The sequence below is a fragment of the Anolis sagrei genome, chromosome 4 (genome assembly GCF_037176765.1).
Source record: "Anolis sagrei isolate rAnoSag1 chromosome 4, rAnoSag1.mat, whole genome shotgun sequence".
Classification (NCBI taxonomy): Eukaryota; Metazoa; Chordata; class Lepidosauria; order Squamata; family Dactyloidae; genus Anolis; species Anolis sagrei.
This window is the reverse complement of record NC_090024.1, coordinates 135002231-135020664: the sequence shown is the minus strand read 5'-3', so window position 1 is coordinate 135020664 and position 18434 is coordinate 135002231. Positions and strand designations below refer to the sequence as shown.

General features: G+C 41.3%; 1 protein-coding gene across 3 annotated transcripts in view; it reads right to left on the bottom strand.

The window, feature by feature from the left end:
- The window catches only part of ARAP3 (ArfGAP with RhoGAP domain, ankyrin repeat and PH domain 3), a 56420-nt gene that overhangs the window by 10555 nt on the left and 27431 nt on the right, over positions 1–18434 (bottom strand). For all 3 annotated transcript variants that reach the window (XM_060774262.2, XM_067467706.1, XM_067467707.1), the window contains 12 exons: positions 16864–17027; positions 13091–13303; positions 11356–11461; positions 9137–9284; positions 8970–9038; positions 7456–7530; positions 7008–7122; positions 5869–5997; positions 3893–4026; positions 2986–3068; positions 2134–2169; positions 897–960 (listed from right to left, as the gene is read on the bottom strand). In XM_060774262.2, the coding sequence (XP_060630245.2) occupies positions 897–960; positions 2134–2169; positions 2986–3068; positions 3893–4026; positions 5869–5997; positions 7008–7122; positions 7456–7530; positions 8970–9038; positions 9137–9284; positions 11356–11461; positions 13091–13303; positions 16864–17027 (1336 nt within the window). The remainder of the gene's footprint in view (positions 1–896; positions 961–2133; positions 2170–2985; positions 3069–3892; positions 4027–5868; positions 5998–7007; positions 7123–7455; positions 7531–8969; positions 9039–9136; positions 9285–11355; positions 11462–13090; positions 13304–16863; positions 17028–18434) is intronic.

The following is an 18434-nucleotide window of genomic DNA, read 5'->3' as shown; positions in this document are numbered from 1 at the left end:
GCCCTCCAACAGTTTGAGGGACTGTGACCTGGCCCTCTGTTTAAAAAGTTTGAGGACCCCTGGGTTAAATCCCTGTGCTGGCAAGACTGCTGACTGACAGGACAGTTGCTCAAAACCAGGGAGAGTGGGTTGAGCTCCTTTGTCAGCTCCAGCTGCCCATACGGGAACATGAGAGAAGCCTCCCACAAGGATGGTAAAACATCAAACATCTGGGCATCCCCTGGGCAACGTCCTTGCAGGCAGCCAATTCTGTCACACCAGAAGCAACTTGCAGTTTCTCAAGTTGCTCCTGACACAAAAGAAAAAAAAAGTTTTTTTCTACAAAGTTAATTGGCATTGATGGGCCTTTCTTCCCAATAGCATTGGAAAGAAATGACATTTTACCAAAGAAAGCAGGAAACTCTAGCTTCAGTAAGCACACTGACAATCTAGATTAATCCATCCTTGTGGTAAGTAATGCACAGATGCATGCACAAAGAAACAAAGTATGTATATATACAACTCTTTCCAATTTCTTCAGAGAAATAACACAATGTGCTAATTCCTTCAACTCTTGCATGGAGCCTACTTGGGAGTAAATCTCATACAGCTGTATTATCAGAGGTAAAGTCTACTCCTAAAACATCTGAGGAGATGGTCCATACCAAATCATAATGTTATGACAAAGAGAAATTGGATAAGTTTATAGTCTATTGTTGTCAGTCATAAAGAAAGGAATTTAGATAGACAGAGATGTCTGTAGTAATCCTAGAGCTGCATGTTATTCAAAAGTTGCGGTAAGCATGAGTATGATTTTCTCCTGAAGGGGAAATTGCTGTGTTTGACCACAGGATGGTTTATAACCTAAAAGTTTGAACTTCCATATTTCAGGTGCAATGCATTTCTTCTTTACAGACCTGGGCTTTCAGGATGCTGGTGGTCCAGTCCCACAGTTCTGATTGTCCAGTGCATGCCAAATACCTATGGAGCAGACACTAGTTAATGCCAGTACTACAGTAGAGTCTCGCTTATCCAACATTTGCTCATCCAACATTCTGGATTATCCAATACAGCCTGCCTCCCACCCAGATTAACAGCTGTTTCAAGACATTGCAATGTTTTGCTGCTGAATTTGTAAATACAGGAATTTCTACAGAATTTTACTGTGCATTGAACTGCTTTTTCTGTTGATTTGTTGTAAAACATGATGTTTTGGTGCTTAATTTGTAAAATCATAATGTAATTTGACGATTAATAAGATTTTCCTTAATCCCTCCTTATTATTCAACATTTTCGCTTAGACAACATTCTGCCGCCCCATTTATGTTGGGTAAATGAGACTTTACTGTATTTAACTTTAGCACATGCCATCCTCCACTTTACCTAAACAGACAGTGAAACATTCTCCAGAGCAATAAGTGGGGTTTCTCCAAGAAAAACTTGCAGGAACACCAGAAATGCTCCAGTAGAAAACAACACAGGTCAACATTCTGTTTCCATTGATGGGATGGCTTGCTAGATGCTTCAAAAGTTCAAAAGCAGAGTGTGAAGGGAATATAGTTATCTGTAGCTGTTTGTCCCCACAATCTCAGGGGTGAGTTGCAATTGAACATGGTGGTCCCATATTGGAATGAGAAGTATTGTGGTCCCCATCAAAAATTCATCATTGAACCCATTGTACCCAAGTAACTATATGTTCTGCTAGTTACAACACAAAGGAAGCAGAATACTGTGATATTAACTTTTCTAGGAACAAAGGTTGAGTACGTACGAATCATATTTCTCTTCCTCCCCACTGCTGCATTATTGCCATGGGATGGTAGGCAAAATCTAAGCAGTTATCTTACCAACATCCCCCTCAACAATGAAAGAAAACTCAAGTCCCTTATTCCACCTTGAACAGTGGCTTAGGCAGGGTGAATGTTAGCCAACCAGAAAGTGTCACCAGTCCACCAGGTATTCTGCAGTGGACATGGGATGGACTTTGTGAACTATACTGCCATTTATATAGCACAGACAGGCAATTATTGACAGGTTTATTTCATCTTTCCTTGTTTGGGATGAGAAAAATACACAGGAAAAGACATCTAAGCAAAATGATTGAAATAGCCTTATTGTCCTACCCCCCTTGGTCAGCACAGAAAGGGTACTCACAGTTGCTGTTTTTCCAGGGCTAGAGTAAAACCCCACCTAGAGAAGAGATACATACAGAGTAAGTCAATATTTTCTAAAGACATGGGTCCATTTACATTGCCATATAATCTAGATTATCAAAGAAGATAAGACACATTATCAGCTTTGAACTGGATTATATCGGTCTACAATGCCATATAATCCAGTTCAAAGCAGATAATCTAGATTTTATATGGTAGTGTAGAAGGGGCTTGAGAAACAAACTAGACATTGCTTTGGCAATGTTCCTACCACAAAGAAAGGTGGGACATGAATGACTTCCTCTGCTTCTTGTCTCCTTCAGTATTATTGTTGTTTGCTCTGCTTCAACTGTTATATTATGGTAAACATGTGTATCTGTATTTACATATGGCAGGATGCAATGGTGCATTTTAACACTGTCACATGTAACTTTGCAATGCACACAAGTGGAAATAATTCTTGTCTTGTGTACACAATAAACATTGAGGTACACCTCAAAAATGTGTTGTGTGAAACAGCTCCAATATATCAACCAAAACTGGAGTGAGGTTTGGCAGATTTCATGTGGTCATAAGAAGCTGCCATATATATTCTGTCATCTTATTGCTGTCTATTCTAACCTAAAGCAACTCTCAAGTCTCAAGCCTGAGTTTCCCAGTCAGCTATGTTCCCTTCAGAGACTTTGACTGAGCTTTCTCCACACAAAGCATGGGCTTTTTCACAGAGTTATGCCCCACGCTCTGGTGACAGGACTTCTGGGAAAAGGTGGCATTTATCCACACACAAATCCATGACTAGTGCAATAGCAGTAGATGTGGGATAAGCTATAACACAAGATACAATCTCACTCACTGTGAAGGTGGCTTCAGCTTTTTTCGAATCCCCATGTAAACTTTGGCCATGTCCAGTAGCCATTCCCGCTCCGGTTTCACACTCTGTGGATAATAGCAAGGAAAACCCTTAGTCCACAGGTACATTGTGTTGTTAACATCACCGCAACATAAACATACATGTTCAAGGTTTACTATTTAGATTGCCAATCCTTTTTTTTCACATTCACTTCACTGCATCCAGACAATGTGATTATTTCCTAATTATTTCCTTATCCCATTCACTGGTGTGAAATTCAACTTAAAGTGTTTTATGGTTTGAAAGGTGCTGAAATCAAGGAAAAACGCCTTATTTTGGGTTCCCTTCTTTGACTCAATATAGAAAGAATTTCAAATGTCTCTGATTCATCTCAAGGAACTATCAGGGTATAAAAAAGTTAATATTATGACTTGACATAACTGGCACTGTTTTCTCCTTTTAACTCCACAGTTTTGCAGAAGTCCCAACAATTAGATCATGGTAGGCCCAATCTCCAAATGAAAAGTTTGCTCTCATATCTGTTATAGCATTGACACAGAGACATGAGCCTGCATTGGAAATGCATTTGCTCTGCTCTGAACAAATGTGCCAATCTTCCAGGGAGAGTGCACACTCCCAATTTAAACCTGAAGTTGGTCTTGCATGAATGTTGGGACACACCTCTCCAGTCCCACCCTATCCTTCTCAGCGGAAAAGGTTGTGTCCAAAACAGATTGGCTGGCCAAGGGTTAGTCACAAAGTCAGATTTTTCCTTCCAAAGACAGGAAACAGAATAAACAAAATAAAACCAATGTCCTGTTTAATTCCACAAAAGGTCAGTAAATATGCTTTTACAAAGTAAGCCATGACATAACGACGAAGAGTAAATGAATCTGTTGGTTTGCTATACCCGCTTCTCTTTCAGCATAAGCAGCTTGTGGTCCTTGATGACAAAATAACGCTCCTGAAACTTGTTCCCCAGAAGCTTGGGCCATTCCTCACGACACTTTAACAGACCACATTTGGGGCTCTCTCGTTTGATGCCTGCAATGAAACCTTAGGGAGTGAGGTTTAAAACAAGCAAGGCATGGTTTCCATAACAAAGGACTATGCAGAGGATTGATAGAGTCAGCACTCAAGAAATTGAACAACAGACATGCCACATTTCCTTCAACATCCAGGTTCTTTGGTAAACATATTCAGGGGTAGCTATACTGGCTATGCAGAAAAATAAAAAAATCCAAATCACACAAAGCAGTGATACCTTTATTGAATCAATAAAAAGCACAAAATAGATTGTGCAAGTTTTCACAACATTATGGGGTTCTTATCAAGCAAAGATAATAGAATCGTAGAGTTGGAAGACACCTCGTGGGCCATCCAGTGCAACTCCCTGCCAAGAAGCAGGAAAATTGCATTTGAAGAACCCTCAACAGATGGCCATCCAGCTTTTGTTTAAAAGCCTCCAAAGAAAGAGCCTCCACTACATTCCAGGGCAGAGAGTTCCACTGCTAAACTGCTCTCACAGGAGCCCCCGGTCTACCAGCTCCAGCTCCTCATGCGGGGACATGAGAGAAGCCTCCTACAAGGATGGTAAAACATCAAAACATCCTGGTGTCCCCTGGGCAATGTCCTTGCAGATGGCCAATTCTCTCACACCAGAAACGGCTTGCAGTTTCTCAAGTCGCTCCTGACACAACAAAAAACAACAACAACTGCTCTCACAGTTAAGAAATACTTCCTCATGTTCAGGTGGAATCTCCTTTCCTGTAGTTTGAAGGCACTGTTCCACGTCCTAGTCTCCAGGGCAGCAGAAAACAAGCCTGCTCCCTCCTCCTGATGACTTCCCCTCACATATTTACATGATGTCCACATACATGGCCATCAAGTCTCCTCTCACCTTTCTCTTCTGTAGGCTAAACATGTCAAGCTCTTTAAGCCACTCCTCATAGGGCTTGTTCTCCAGACCCTTGATTATTTTAGTCACCCTCCTGTGGATACATTCCAGCTTGTCAACATCTCCCTTTCAAGTGTGGTGCCCAGAATTGGACACAATATTTCAGGTGTGGTCTGAGCAAGGCAGAATAGAGGGGTAGTATGACTTCCCTGGATCTTGACACTATATTCCTATTTATGCAGGCCATAAATAGTATTTTGTTTCGATGTTGAAAATGATCCAGGAGGAGAAAAGTGACAACAGAATCACAGGATTATCTTTTCTTTGTTCTCTCCTAAAGATGGTTAGGAGTGATATCACGGCAGGCAAATGTCACTCCCTTTCTTAGCCATATGGGTTTTTCAAACTTGGCTATATTTTATTCATCATATAGGAAGTTGCCACCAATTGAATAAGATCACTGGCAGTACAGAAGTCCATTCCCAGCAGTGTTATTGTACCCATATATTCTAGATAAGGGGTCCTCAAACTATGGCCCGGGGGCCGAATAAGGCCCTCCAAGGTCATTTACCTGGCCCTCGCTCAGGGTCAACCTAAGTCTGAAATGACTCAAAAGCACACAACAACAGCAACAATCCTATCTCATCAGCCAAAAGCAGGCCCACACTTCCCACTGAAATATTAATAAGTTTATATTTGTTAAAATTGTTCCTCATTTTAATTATTGTATTGTTTTAAGTGGTTTTTTTTGCACTACAAATAAGATATGTTCAGTGTGCATAGGGATTCATTCATGTTTTTTTTCAAATTATAATCTGGCCCTCCAACAGTTTGAGGGACTGTGACCTGGCCCTCTGTTTAAAAAGTTTGAGGGTCCCTGTTCTAGATTGTCACCATATACCCAAACATCCACATTTGCGAGGGGACTGATTTGCTAGTCCCAATGACATCAACAGGCTAGGCTCTCCACAAAGAGCAAATTGACTCACCAGTGAAAAGGCAGCTGCCTTCCCGAATAGGCACCTTTTTCACTAGCAAATAGGCAGAGCTGGGTTTGGAGAGTTTACACCACTGTAGAGCTTGCTCCAGAACCTTCTCCTTAGGATGTAAGGGGCGCTCTGAAAAATTAGAGCCAGAATGTTGTCAGAATTCACAGAACAGGAGACAAGGGGGGACACAATACGAAGATCTAGCAAATCTGTAGGGTCAAGTATGCTTTGTAATTTGGCTAGAGGTGCAAGCACAAAGATCCCAGTGAAATATTCTATACTTCATAGAATCATTAAATTTTAGAGTTGTGAGGGATCTTGGAGGATACTTCTTTGCTTAGTTTAGGATCTGAACTGCAATTACAGTATCAAAGAGAGATGACTGCTTAGCCTTTGTTTTAACTTCCTCCAGCAAAGGAAAGTCTATAGCCTACCAAGGCAATTTATCCTACTGCTGGACAGCTCTTACAATTTGGACATTTCTCCTAATGGTTTACTCAGAACCTGCTTCATCACAATTTCCATCCACGGCTTCTAATGCTGCACCATCACCTTCATGTGGTCCTTGAAGTTTTTGAAGACTGCTGCCAGGATTCTCCTTATTTCTTTCTTTATCAATTTTTTTGTTCTGCCTCTCTACTGAAATTCAGCTGATGACAGCAAATAATAAAAATATTTCCATACAAAATTATAACAAAAATCCCAATCAAGGACATCAAACAAAAAGGAAAACCCACTAATCTTTAATTATTGTTTTCTTCAGGTTAAGCATCCCAAACTGCCTTGTTAGAGAGAATGTCCAGACTGCTCCACATCTTGATGACCTTTATCACCACTAAAGCTAAGCTTTCATGGCTTCAACTATTCCTCAGAGGACCTGGTTTCCCGAGTCCTCACTGCTGTAGTCATTGTCCTTTGGACATGCTTCAGTTTATCTGCATACTTCTTAAAATGTGGGGCCTTGAAATGGGAAATACATTCCAGATGTATTGAAATTCAATTACTGTTAGCAGCTTTGTGGAGTTTTTCAATGAAAAGGCATTATACAATTAAAATCAATGTGCCTTAAACAAACGTTTAAATGACTCTCCAGGCTTATTCACACACAGATACAACAGAAGTAGTCTTTCCTCACTCACCTAGTTCTCCGTTCTCTAAGACCTCAAAGGTCAGCCAAATATCCTGACTTGCTGCCACATTTCGCATCTCCAGAACTCGATTTGTAAGTTCTTCTGCTCTCATGACAGGGGATACCTGCAGGGTGATTGGCAAGAAGCAGTCAAGGTCAACAAGTCTAGAACCCAAAGAGCTTAATTTCTGTCAAGCCAAGATGCAAAATCTAACATAGAACAGTGGGTTACAGTCCATTGAAACATCCAAGTTGAAAATCAATCACCAGGAAAGCAAGAGCATGTTTCAATGACTGTTATGGGACCACACCTTTTCTCCCAGTCATGGACAACATAGTAGATCTGGATTCCCTGGAGATTTCCTTTCAAAGCAACTTTTCTTGGACTGGTTTCTCTTGCGGTATGAAAAGACAGCTGCCTCACATGGCCCAATAATGGTTAAAAATATATTGCTTACCTTAAGAGTGACACAACAGTCAGGATTCTTCTGTTCGAGATACACCTCTAAAATGATATCACCAGCTTGTGAGAGCTGCAGGCAGAAAGGCATGGCAGCCATGAATGGTAGCAAAAAAGCAGTAACACAACAATGAAAAGGAAGATAAGGAGCAGTGGGAGAAAGAGGAGACAGCATTCCTAGATGATAAAAAAGAAAGCTGAATGCCACAATGGATATGCCATTTATAAACTGTCTGCCACAGTTTCTATCCAATTCCGGCTAGAAGCACAAGCACACAGAATACAGAATTGAAGTTCCTTCAGTAATGTCTGTTTACTGTCCACTACTAGGGATGATTTACAGATGCATATTAAGCAATGGGGGACTTCAAAATCAGGGAAAGATTGTGTGGGATACAGATAAGTCATCACAGACCAAACTTTAAAGGTTGTGTCAACTCAACAGTTTTCCTCTCCCCAAGAAATGGGGAGAGAAAAAACATTTGTCTGCCTCACACGAGGCAGGGAGGAGTTCTGGAGGAACCCTCCAGAACATCTGGGGGCGTGGCCTTCTAGCACAGGCCAGGCCCTCCCAGGCTCATTCCGCGCCTGGAAGTTGGCCCACCACTCCCGCCCATTAACAGTATATCTTGTGGTTGCCTGCGGAACCGGGTAGGAATTTTTTCCTCTTCTTGTTTTATAGGGGGGGTTTTTTGCCTACCCTATACTGTTTAGGGGCTAGATAGAGGAAGTGGGCTACGCTTTAAATAGGCCAGACGTAAATAGATAGGGAAATTCCTTTAGTCGGTGTGCACCTAGGGCACCCCTTTAAGGGGTGAAAGGCCCTTAAGTTAAACACTCACCTACAGTTTAAAGGGGTGAGGTGTAGTTAATGGCCTTTAATGGGAAGGAGTCTCGATACAAGAGCTCTGGAAGAGACTCCTCATTCCTTTCCCTTGATGGGGATACGGTTTGATTACCGAAACCCAGGTGCTTCGCCCGGAAATTGTTATTATCGGGTAGTGATACTACCTGGGTTAGGTGACACCAGTTCCTTACACCCTTGAGTTAAGTTAAGAACTTAAATAGGTAACGTTAAATAAAAGTTGCCCAATTTGAATCCAAAGCATTGGTGTTGTGTCTTTTATTCTCGCGTGTTTCTTCGTGGGTTGGCAGACAAATAAACATTAAAACTCTGCATAGTGTTTTAGGGATGTTGCATCTTGTGTATGCAAATGTGAATGCACATGTGTATTCATTTGTGAATTTGGGTTGTCCAAACATACCATTCAGCAAATGAGTAATGCATAATCAATGCACAGATACATATAGTGATTTATACCATGTAACTGTGATGTTGGATCTCAGCTGGTGCTTTACAAGGGGACTAGCCCAAATTCAGCTGTTATCAAGCTTTTAGTCATCCAGTGATTCCAACCCTTAGAGGATGTGGGCTTTTATTTTGGCTGCTGCAGTTGCCAGCATACCTGCTGGGCAATGTGTTGAAAGGAGGAGCAGGAGGAGCCGCAATACCTGCACGTCCCTCCAGGTAGTAATCAGACTGTTCTCCAGGTCCATCTGTAACACCTGGTCTTCATCAATCTGTGAGTCAGAAGAGGAGATATAATGAACACACTGCAATGGAGAGTTGTGTGGAGCGAGATAGGAAGAGGCACAGAGTGAATGGACAAGCAACTCACATTGAAGATGTAGACGTAGTTATCAATTAGGTCCTCCATCACCTTGACCTCATGCTCCCCTTTCCCATCAGTCTGGAAGAGGCTGGGTGCAAATAGAAGAGCTAAGTTCTTGGTAGTCATCTGGTTGAGGTCAGCACACTTCTGTACCCTGTTGTGGGAGGTGAAAAGACACCATGGAAACTTCAGTCTTATACCCAAAGAAAATAGATGTCATGACAACAAGAGCCACAGTATCTGGCAAAGTTTCAAGCAGTAGACTTCTGGGACTTTTATTTGCATACATCTTCCATGTCTCCTCATGCCCTGATGTCCATCTCTCTGATCCTGCTCAGAGACCTTCTATTCTCTGAAATCTCTTCCATCTTTCCCAATATTTTTGCTTGAAAGCTGGAGAACAGCATGAAGGGATGCATATTTTCCCAGTTTTTCATAATTTTAAGATTTGAGGATATGTAATTCAAAGAGAAGGAATAGTATTCCAAAGTTTATGCAATCTTGGTATCTTAATCTCCAGATCATGCACATTCACTTCCCAGACATAGCCTGAATATGTGTGTTGGAAGAGTATAGAAGAGGTAACCTGATTGAATGTGTGATATGTCATCTTGATGTGACTATGGACCTCATCAGATGGATGAGGTATTGTGGGATGATTCGGCCCCATCCATGGCAAATCAGGAGACAGTGGGGCAATTCCGGTGCCCCACACTCCACCTCACCCACAGCTAGTGCTTCCCCATCCCATATGGGGAAGCATCGTCGTGGTGGCTTGGCGCTGTAGTTTTCTGTGGAACATGGGAAGACTCCTGTGTTCTGAGGGAAGACTCCTGCACCGCAATCAGGATGCTTCCTCCACGAGACCCCACTGGTAGTCACCATACGTCATGTGATGGTGTCCAGTGGTCAGTGAGGAGGAAGTGTCATGAAAGTGTCCTAGGACACTTAATTCACCTCATGTGATGAGGCCCATAATATCATAAAATTGAAGAGGTCACAAGGGCCATCCAGTCCAACCCACTGCCATGAAGGAACACACCATCAAACCACTCCTGACAGTTATTCTGTTTAGAACAGGAGTAGACAGTTTTCAAGGGCTATATTCTTATTCCCAGGACTATGGAGGGCTGTTCTCTCCCATCCTTCAATTTTTGACCCTCAAAAAAAGGTTTGCACCCCCTCCCCCCTCAAAAGGGTTAGAAGCCAAACACCCACTGTAGAAGCCAAACAGCTACATCCAGTTTTGAAAAAAAAAAGACCCCAGAGATTTACAACAAGTAGGAAGGGGATCGAAAATATCAAAATATGCTCCCAAAGGCTCATGGTTATTTTGATGGCCATTTGGGGCAGTGTGGGGTGGGGCATACTTTGTCCATCCATAATGTGAAGGTGATTTGAATGGCAGAGAGAAGAGTCAGAATTGGGACTGTGACATTAAAAGAAGAAGATTTAATCCATTCCACATGATGTGTGAAGGGGAAACAGGACAGGAATCTATATTCCCCTTACCTTTTGTGTGTCCGTGTCCATGGAGACCAATAGCATTACATGGGAGATTTCCACAAGAGAAATGAAACAATTAATCCACCCCCTCCGAGTGCCAGTCTTGTCCTCGCCATAGGCTACTTTTATAACTGAAAATGGCACTGGAAGATCTGATAATGAAACCTGGGTTGTCTGTAGTTTAGCCCTAGGGAAAGAATTACTACCTGCTACGTTCTCAGATGTTACTTAAAAGAAATAAAAATTGCTGATGTTTTGAATGTCTATCTAGTTCTATATCACAGAAGGAAACTCTTTTCCAAACTGTATAAACAGTGGAATTAAATCATCTTTTCACAGCTGGAATCTTAAAAGTGACTCAGGATTATCATCTCATGGTTGAAGTTTCACAAGGCAGATGTTGGTAGTAAATCTGATTCACTTCTATTCTGACTGTGAAAAAAATGCTTTAATTCAACTGTATATACATCTGGAAAAAAAGGAAATTGACTCTACATAGTTCGATATTCCTCCTGCTGTTGTGAACACACATATCACACATATTTTAATCCGGATGGTTTGAGATGAAAACATCCAGATCAGCCATCTGGATGAGGCATTGTTTGGAAATTGTGTATCACAGATGATCTTAGCTTTAATTAAAACATCTGCCGTAGTAGTTCTAGCCATAAAGGACTGACTTTTTTGTGCAAAAACTGAGGAGGGGAAGACAGACTAACCGATAGAGATGGCCAATCAGAGCAGCCAGAGTTCTGCGGTTGAGGTGGGGCAGGTGGTTTATCAGCTCTTTGTATTTTTCCAGTCGTTGTGATTTCTGCAGGATTCCTAGGAGGAAGGAGCAAATAATTCAGTTTTGGTAGATATAGTTGATGAATTCTAAATATTGTTATGTATTATTTGTGACTATAGACCAGTGGTTCCCAACCTTTGGTCCTCCAGTTTTCTGGACTTCAGCTCCCACAATTCCTAACATCTGGTAAAATGGCTGGGATTTCTAGGAATTAAAGTCCAACACAACTGGAGGACCAAAGGTTGGGAACCACTGCTATAGACCATACGTTTGATATATGCAGTCTCAGGTCTTTGTCCTTGTTCTCAAGGGATCCAATTGAGAGAAAGACTCAGCTGGCAAGGGATCTTCATTCTAGGAACTGTCATCATAGAATCATAGAGTTGGTAGAGACCTCATGGGTCATCCAGTCCAACCCGCCAAGAAGCAGGAAAATCACATTCAACAGATGGCCATCCAGCCTCTGATTAAAAGCCCTCCAAAATAGGCCTCCACCACGCTCCAGGGCAGAGAGTTCCACTACTGAACAGCTCTCACAGTCAGGAAGTTCTTCCTAATGTTCAGGTGGAATCTCCTTTCCAGTAGTTTGAAGCCATTGTTACAGGAAAGGAGATTCCACCTGAGCATTAGGAAGAACTTCCTACCTGTGAGAGATGTTCAGTTCTTTCTATCCCCTCTAAGGAGTTGGTACAGGCTGCTCATGCACAGTAGAATTATTTTTAGTGTAGCCCCCTCTCATCATTCCTCCAGCATCAGAGTCAGAGAATTCAGCACAACAAAAGGTGAACTGAAAATCTGTTCATAAGACAATGTATTGGAAGATAACTTCTGCAATTGATGTCTCTCAACAACTTCAGAGTGAGCTGAGGAAAAGTGTCCACAGGAATTCCAGTGGAGGAAAGGAGGTTCGCAAAGTGGGCAACCTGATACCATCCAGATGTTGATTAACTGTGACTTCTACCACTCCTATCCAGGGCAGCCATTAATGGGTGGATGATGATGAGCTCCAGTTCAACAACATCTGGAATGAAGCTTGGATATAATTCATTAAAATGAATTCATTATCCACCTTCATTAATGAAAAATAGTTTAAAGAGTTGTCATTTGGGTTATTATAATGGTAATCCGTTTAATCATTTGAGAAAGATGTAACATTTCATTTTTGGAATTAATTATTTCGGAGTGTTTTTTTCTCAATCTATTTCTTCTTTTAATTAAAAGTAACATGGTGTCAATATGCTACTGATGACTAGCAAATTAATTTTCAATTTAGCATGAGTATCCATGGGTAAATTCAACAGCTGAATGAGCTGTTGGCATTTAAAACACATTTGAAGACCTATCTCTTCCAGCAGGTCTGCCCAGCCGGTTTAACATAACTTGTGTCTTATGTTTAATCTTTGTTCTGTGTATTTTAATATGTATTTTGTATAAATGTGTATTAATATGTGTATTTTATAGAATGTTTTAGATGATTATTTGTTTTCATTGATATTATCCGCCTTGAGCCACAAGGAAAAGTGAGAAAGGATTGTTGTTGTTGTTGTTGTTGTTGTTGTTATTGTTGTTGTTATTATTATTAGTATTATTATCATATCTAATGTTCTTAAATGCTGCTTTTATGGGGAAATAAAGGGGCAGCATACAAAAGAATGGCACAGTACCTGCAGCTTCCTTCCACTGCGGGTGCAAGTATGTAGTGAAGACAGGATCCTCAAGCTCCCGGAAAAACCTCTTCAGCACATCTGTCACATCCTCAATGAAATTATCACTGATGCGCAATTTCACATTTCGGGCATCCCGACGGAAATCCTCCATCAAAAGCTTGATGCGCGACTTGGCACCATTCTTCCGATATATGCCTTCATGTTGCAGCCCTGATGGACAGAAAAAGTTATGTTAGAGGCAGGCAGTGCATTTGAAAACCTTACCACTCAAACCTCAGAAAATGCATTTTTACAGAGGTAGCCTGTCACTTAAGAATGCAGATGAGGAGTGAATATCTACTCAGCCCATCTCACATGTTTCTCTCCTTTCCATCTATATGAATAAAAATGTAATGTTCGTTTGTGGGATTAACATAACTCAAAAACCACTGGACGAATTGACACCAAATTTGGACACAATACACCTATCAGGCCAATGAGTGACCATCACTCATAAAAACACTGAAAAACACAGCAGAAGAAACTTAAAAAGCCAAAAATTTAAAAATACATTACAATGCATGCGCAAAACCACACACACATATGCAAACACACATATATGCAAACACACATATATACACATATAAACACACAAAACACTTATACACAGGCTGGGCCACAGCAACACATGGCAGGGGATGGCTAGTATCTAATAAAATAATGGACATTTGACTTATCTCATAGCCAAGGGATGACTAGGACTGTCTGGGGTGCTTTGAATGCAATTTTCCTGCTTCTTGGCAGGGGGTTGGACTGGATGGCCCAAGGGGTCTCTTCCAACTCTATGATTTGATGATTCTATGACTCCTCTCTGATGTTCCCCTATGTCACAGCTTCTTAAACTATGGGTTGGGATTCCAACTGAGGTAGTTGTAACTATATGTTGGGGGTTGCCTTCCCTTCTCTCCCACATGTGTGCTTGCCTCCCTGCATTCCCTTAAATATGTCTCAGGTAAAAAGGGGTCATGAGTAGAAAAAGCTTAAGCCCTATATCACTGTCTTTCTTGAAAAAAAAAAAGGCAGATCTTGCTCAACAACACAGGTTTGTGACCTCCGTCCCAACAGAGAAATGTAAAAACATATTTTTGTTCATATTTCTGAATTTAAAATAAATCAATCAAAAAGAAACAACAACAGGGAAGTGGAAAAATATTTATGGCTTTACTTGTGACTGCTACCGGAAATGTATTATTGGCCATTTCAGCAAAGGGATGAAAAAACAGTCCTTAAAACATGTCCTGAAAGACACATCACCAGCAAAGGACAAGCTGCAGACGGGTCTACTACCACACATAAAAAACCACACTTATGATGTGCACCGAGAAATTAAGGATGAACAAAGTTGATTGTTTCCTATTTTGCAAAAAGTACGAGTGTCAGATTCTTTGCCTACAAGCACATATGAAACAAACCTTGCATCATGTAAGATCCATAGGCACAGTAGGCAAAGAGAGCCAGAAACAAGGGAGAAGTATGTGTGGTAAGACCCTAAGAAAAGATTCTGGGAGAAATACTTTGGACCCAAAACAAAACACAGAAACAGCTGAGAGACCCAGCATAGGACTTCAGCCAAGGATTTCTAAAAAGTTGTTGATTTATATTTATTGCTTATCTCACCCCCAATAACTTGCAATGGATAATAGAAGCCAACTAGCTCTCTCTCTGCTTCAACAGCAACATCTAACATGAGTCTTTTGGTCTTTCTAGCCTTTTAAAACATCTTAATGACTAGACAATTCAACTGACATTTTGCTTAAGGTATAATAATCAAATATATTGTTAAAAGTAATGAACAAAAATCAGCCAATTTACATACCCAGAGAGAGAAAGAAAAGGAGGAATGAACAGATACATCCACTTGGATTGGTGAAGGAAATGAAAGCAAATTATTCTGTCTATTAATCTACAACCAGGCTTGAAATACAGAGGAGACTCAGTTGTATGTGTATTTCTTCTCACTTTTGGCTTTTATTTGGCGAGATGATATGCTTGATGAATATTTTAAGCATTTACAGCACCACCAAAAGTCTTTCTAAAAAAGACGCTCTTGTGTAATTTTACTTTTCAGTAATCCAATTATCTCTGAAATCTTACCTGCTCTATATGAAGATGCCCAGATAATGTATACATTTTGATGGGCAAACAACTTCCACTGACACTATGCAGTTGGTGGCCAAAACTGAAACACCTTGACCATACTCAACTTTAAAACTACTGTAATGAAAGAAAATTTGATAGCCTAACTTCTCACAATGCAATTATAAGACAAAATGCCAGCAGAGAGTTTCTAATTAAAGTTGCAAGAAATATTGGAGAGGGTTGGGAACAGCCAGGTAATATAGTGCTATATGAACTGCCATTTTGAACTACTGTTTTAATTCTGCTTTCAGATGCCTATGAAAAAGTGGCATCTCAGCAGTACTAAAGGGCCCTGCTGTGGAAGGAGGATTGGTATATAAATCTAGGAATGACTGCCAGACTAATTCAAATACATCTAGACTCCTTCAGCTGTTATAAATAGCTATTCTCTTAGAAGCCAAGCCAAAAAGGTTCAGAATCCAATATTGCACAATGAACAGAATTTTGATCTTCATTTTTGTAATATTGCTTTGCTTTAAATACCACTGCATGGCAAGCTAGTATAAGCCATGCATACATATTGCTTTCAATTATATTTGACTATGTCTAGTAATCTATAGCTTTGAATGCACAAGAGCTGAGTCTGATTCAGAATAAGATGTATACAATTTAAATGTTAAATTTAGGACCAGTGACATACTGATTTAGACCTCAATATAATGGCCATTTGAGACTGGCCTCTGAGCCACAAACCAGAGCGAGTTTATAGTACTACCAAAAGACTTGGATTCCACTGAATTGCTATGCTGGGATCCAAGGGCATTCAATCAACAAAGCAGCACAGCCTGCCTTCTATCCAACTCAGACACTAGCAGATATATTAGATGAACACCTCTTCATAGGGGTTCTGTCTGCGGGAAAATCCAGAGCTAGAACTACGTGGTAGTTACCAGTGCTTAGACTGAAAATGGGTCAAGGGATGGCCAAGACCCAATGCATTAAGTGTCTGTCTGTTTCTTTGAGAATAAGTATCAGTGAGTCATGTCCTTTTAATCCTGTGGGTCCTCAGGTGTTTTGGCCTACAACTCCCAGAAATCCTAGCCAGTTTACCAGCTGTTATGATTCTGGAGTTGAAGGCCAAAACATCTGCGGACCCACAGGTTGAGAACCACTGCTCTAATCAGACATATAGCTGCTAGATCAGCAGTTCTCAACCTGGGGGTCGCGACCCGCAGGGAGTTCGTTGAGCCATTTTCTGGGGGTCGTGAAGGCGCCTTGGTTGGCCCCACCCCCTCCGCCTACTCAAAGTGGCTGCCAGCCCATGCCAGGGGAACAGCCAGGCTTTGCAGGTCAGCTCCTCCACCTTGCATGAGCCCTCTCTTGCATATATTGCTCTCCCGCCGGCAGGCAAGGGTGCGGAGCAGGCGAGGGCCCCTTCACGCAAGGCCTTGCGCGAGCCCTCCCTCGCCTGCATCGCCCTCCCACCGGCAGGCAAGTATTTTATGATGGTTTTATTTGTTATAATTGTGAGGTATTGAATTATTACCAATTGTAAACTGCTCTGAGTCACCTCTGGGCTGAGAGCTGTGGTATATAAATGTAGTAAATAAATAAATAAATAAATAAACAGGAGGAAGCCCTCAGTCACTCACCATACTGGGTGATGAAAGCAATGCAGCTGTTCACAATGATGGGGATGCCACTCCTGCTGAGTTGCTGATCTCTCAAGGCATTCCCCTGACCACTGGCCGAAGCCTGGATAGCCATGCACCAGGTGGAGAAGTCTAGTCGGCATGTTCCTTGAAGGCAGAAGGTCCTAAAATTGAAGAACAGAGTGAGTGTGAAAAGGACCACTGGTAAGCTGCTTCTTCCTGCCCTCTGCCGATGGGGCTGCCTCTTGGAATTTTTTGGTCTTACTATCTCTATGGCATTGCTTCTTAAACAGTGGGTCCTGACCTCAAATGGGGCCCCCTTAGCTTGATGTTGGGGTCATGAAACATTTGACTAGAGTAAAAGTTTTCTGAATGCCCCTAATTTACACAAATCTGCTAGCAACAACATGCAGTGTTTACAGCGGACTCTACAGAAAATACTTTAGCTGTATTCAAAAAGGAAAATAGGTCTGCTTAGCAAGCCTTGCAAATGATGATTTATTATCAGTAAATGTTTGATTTTTTTAATACCTATTTTATATACCGATATGAAATAAATTGTTCGACAGAAAGGTGTCATGTGTGGAAAAAGTTTAAGAAGTCCTTCCCTATAATGTCACTTTTTCTTATCCTAGAATATTCATCCTACAAATCTCAGTGTTTCTAGAACTATATTCTGGCTCCTACTACAGTCAACTCCATTTCACTAGTTCATCTACAAATCTGGATTTCTCCTGAGTATGTATTGCCCTTCTGCAATACAGATATATCATATTGTCTTTTTCCTCCCCTACACAAACTCATTTGGTCATATTTAAATGAATTTCTCTGACTCATAATGGTAACTTTCAGGAAAAAGAACAGCTAGCCTATTCTCTGTTGTGCTTTCACACTCCTGCAGATAACCAGGGACCTTCACTACAATAAACAATTCAGAAAGGTTCAAATGTTATGCGGGGGCAATAGGGTTCTATTTGGTCTTACAAAAGCTGCAGACACTAGCCTGGCTCATCACATCATTCAACAAATTTCTCAGCATAGCCTAAGCTGAACTCAGTCTACTGTACTTTCAGGGATTGACTACCAGTGTACCTGCTTAATGATGGGCAAAGTCTCAGATTTTGGAGAATAGCAAGCAGGTGCTACAAGCAATCAGATTCTTATTGTGCACGATTTATGGGCAGAGTAGGGAGAGGACAAAGAAGGCAAGGACTGGAATTCCATTGTTCAAGACCCCGTTTCTTCCATAGGCATTTATTTCCAGATCAGTGATTCCTGCATTTCTTTGTCTAGGGAAACTTTGAAAACTCTCTTCCTTTTTCGGTTCTGAAGCCAAGCAAAGTGGGCAAAAATTGGGGCATCAGTATCTCAAGCCTGTCTCACTACTACCCATTAAATACTTAGCAGCACGAGTGCTGTCCCTATCTGATTGAAGAGCAGAGTCTCTTAGGATGGGGAGTGGGAGTAGTTTCTGTGCAATATGATTGAGGAGAGATGGCTGTAGGTCTACTCAGCTTTCCCAGAGAGAGTCATCTCCCATTACTCCAACCCTGCTAGCAGCCTCTTCACAG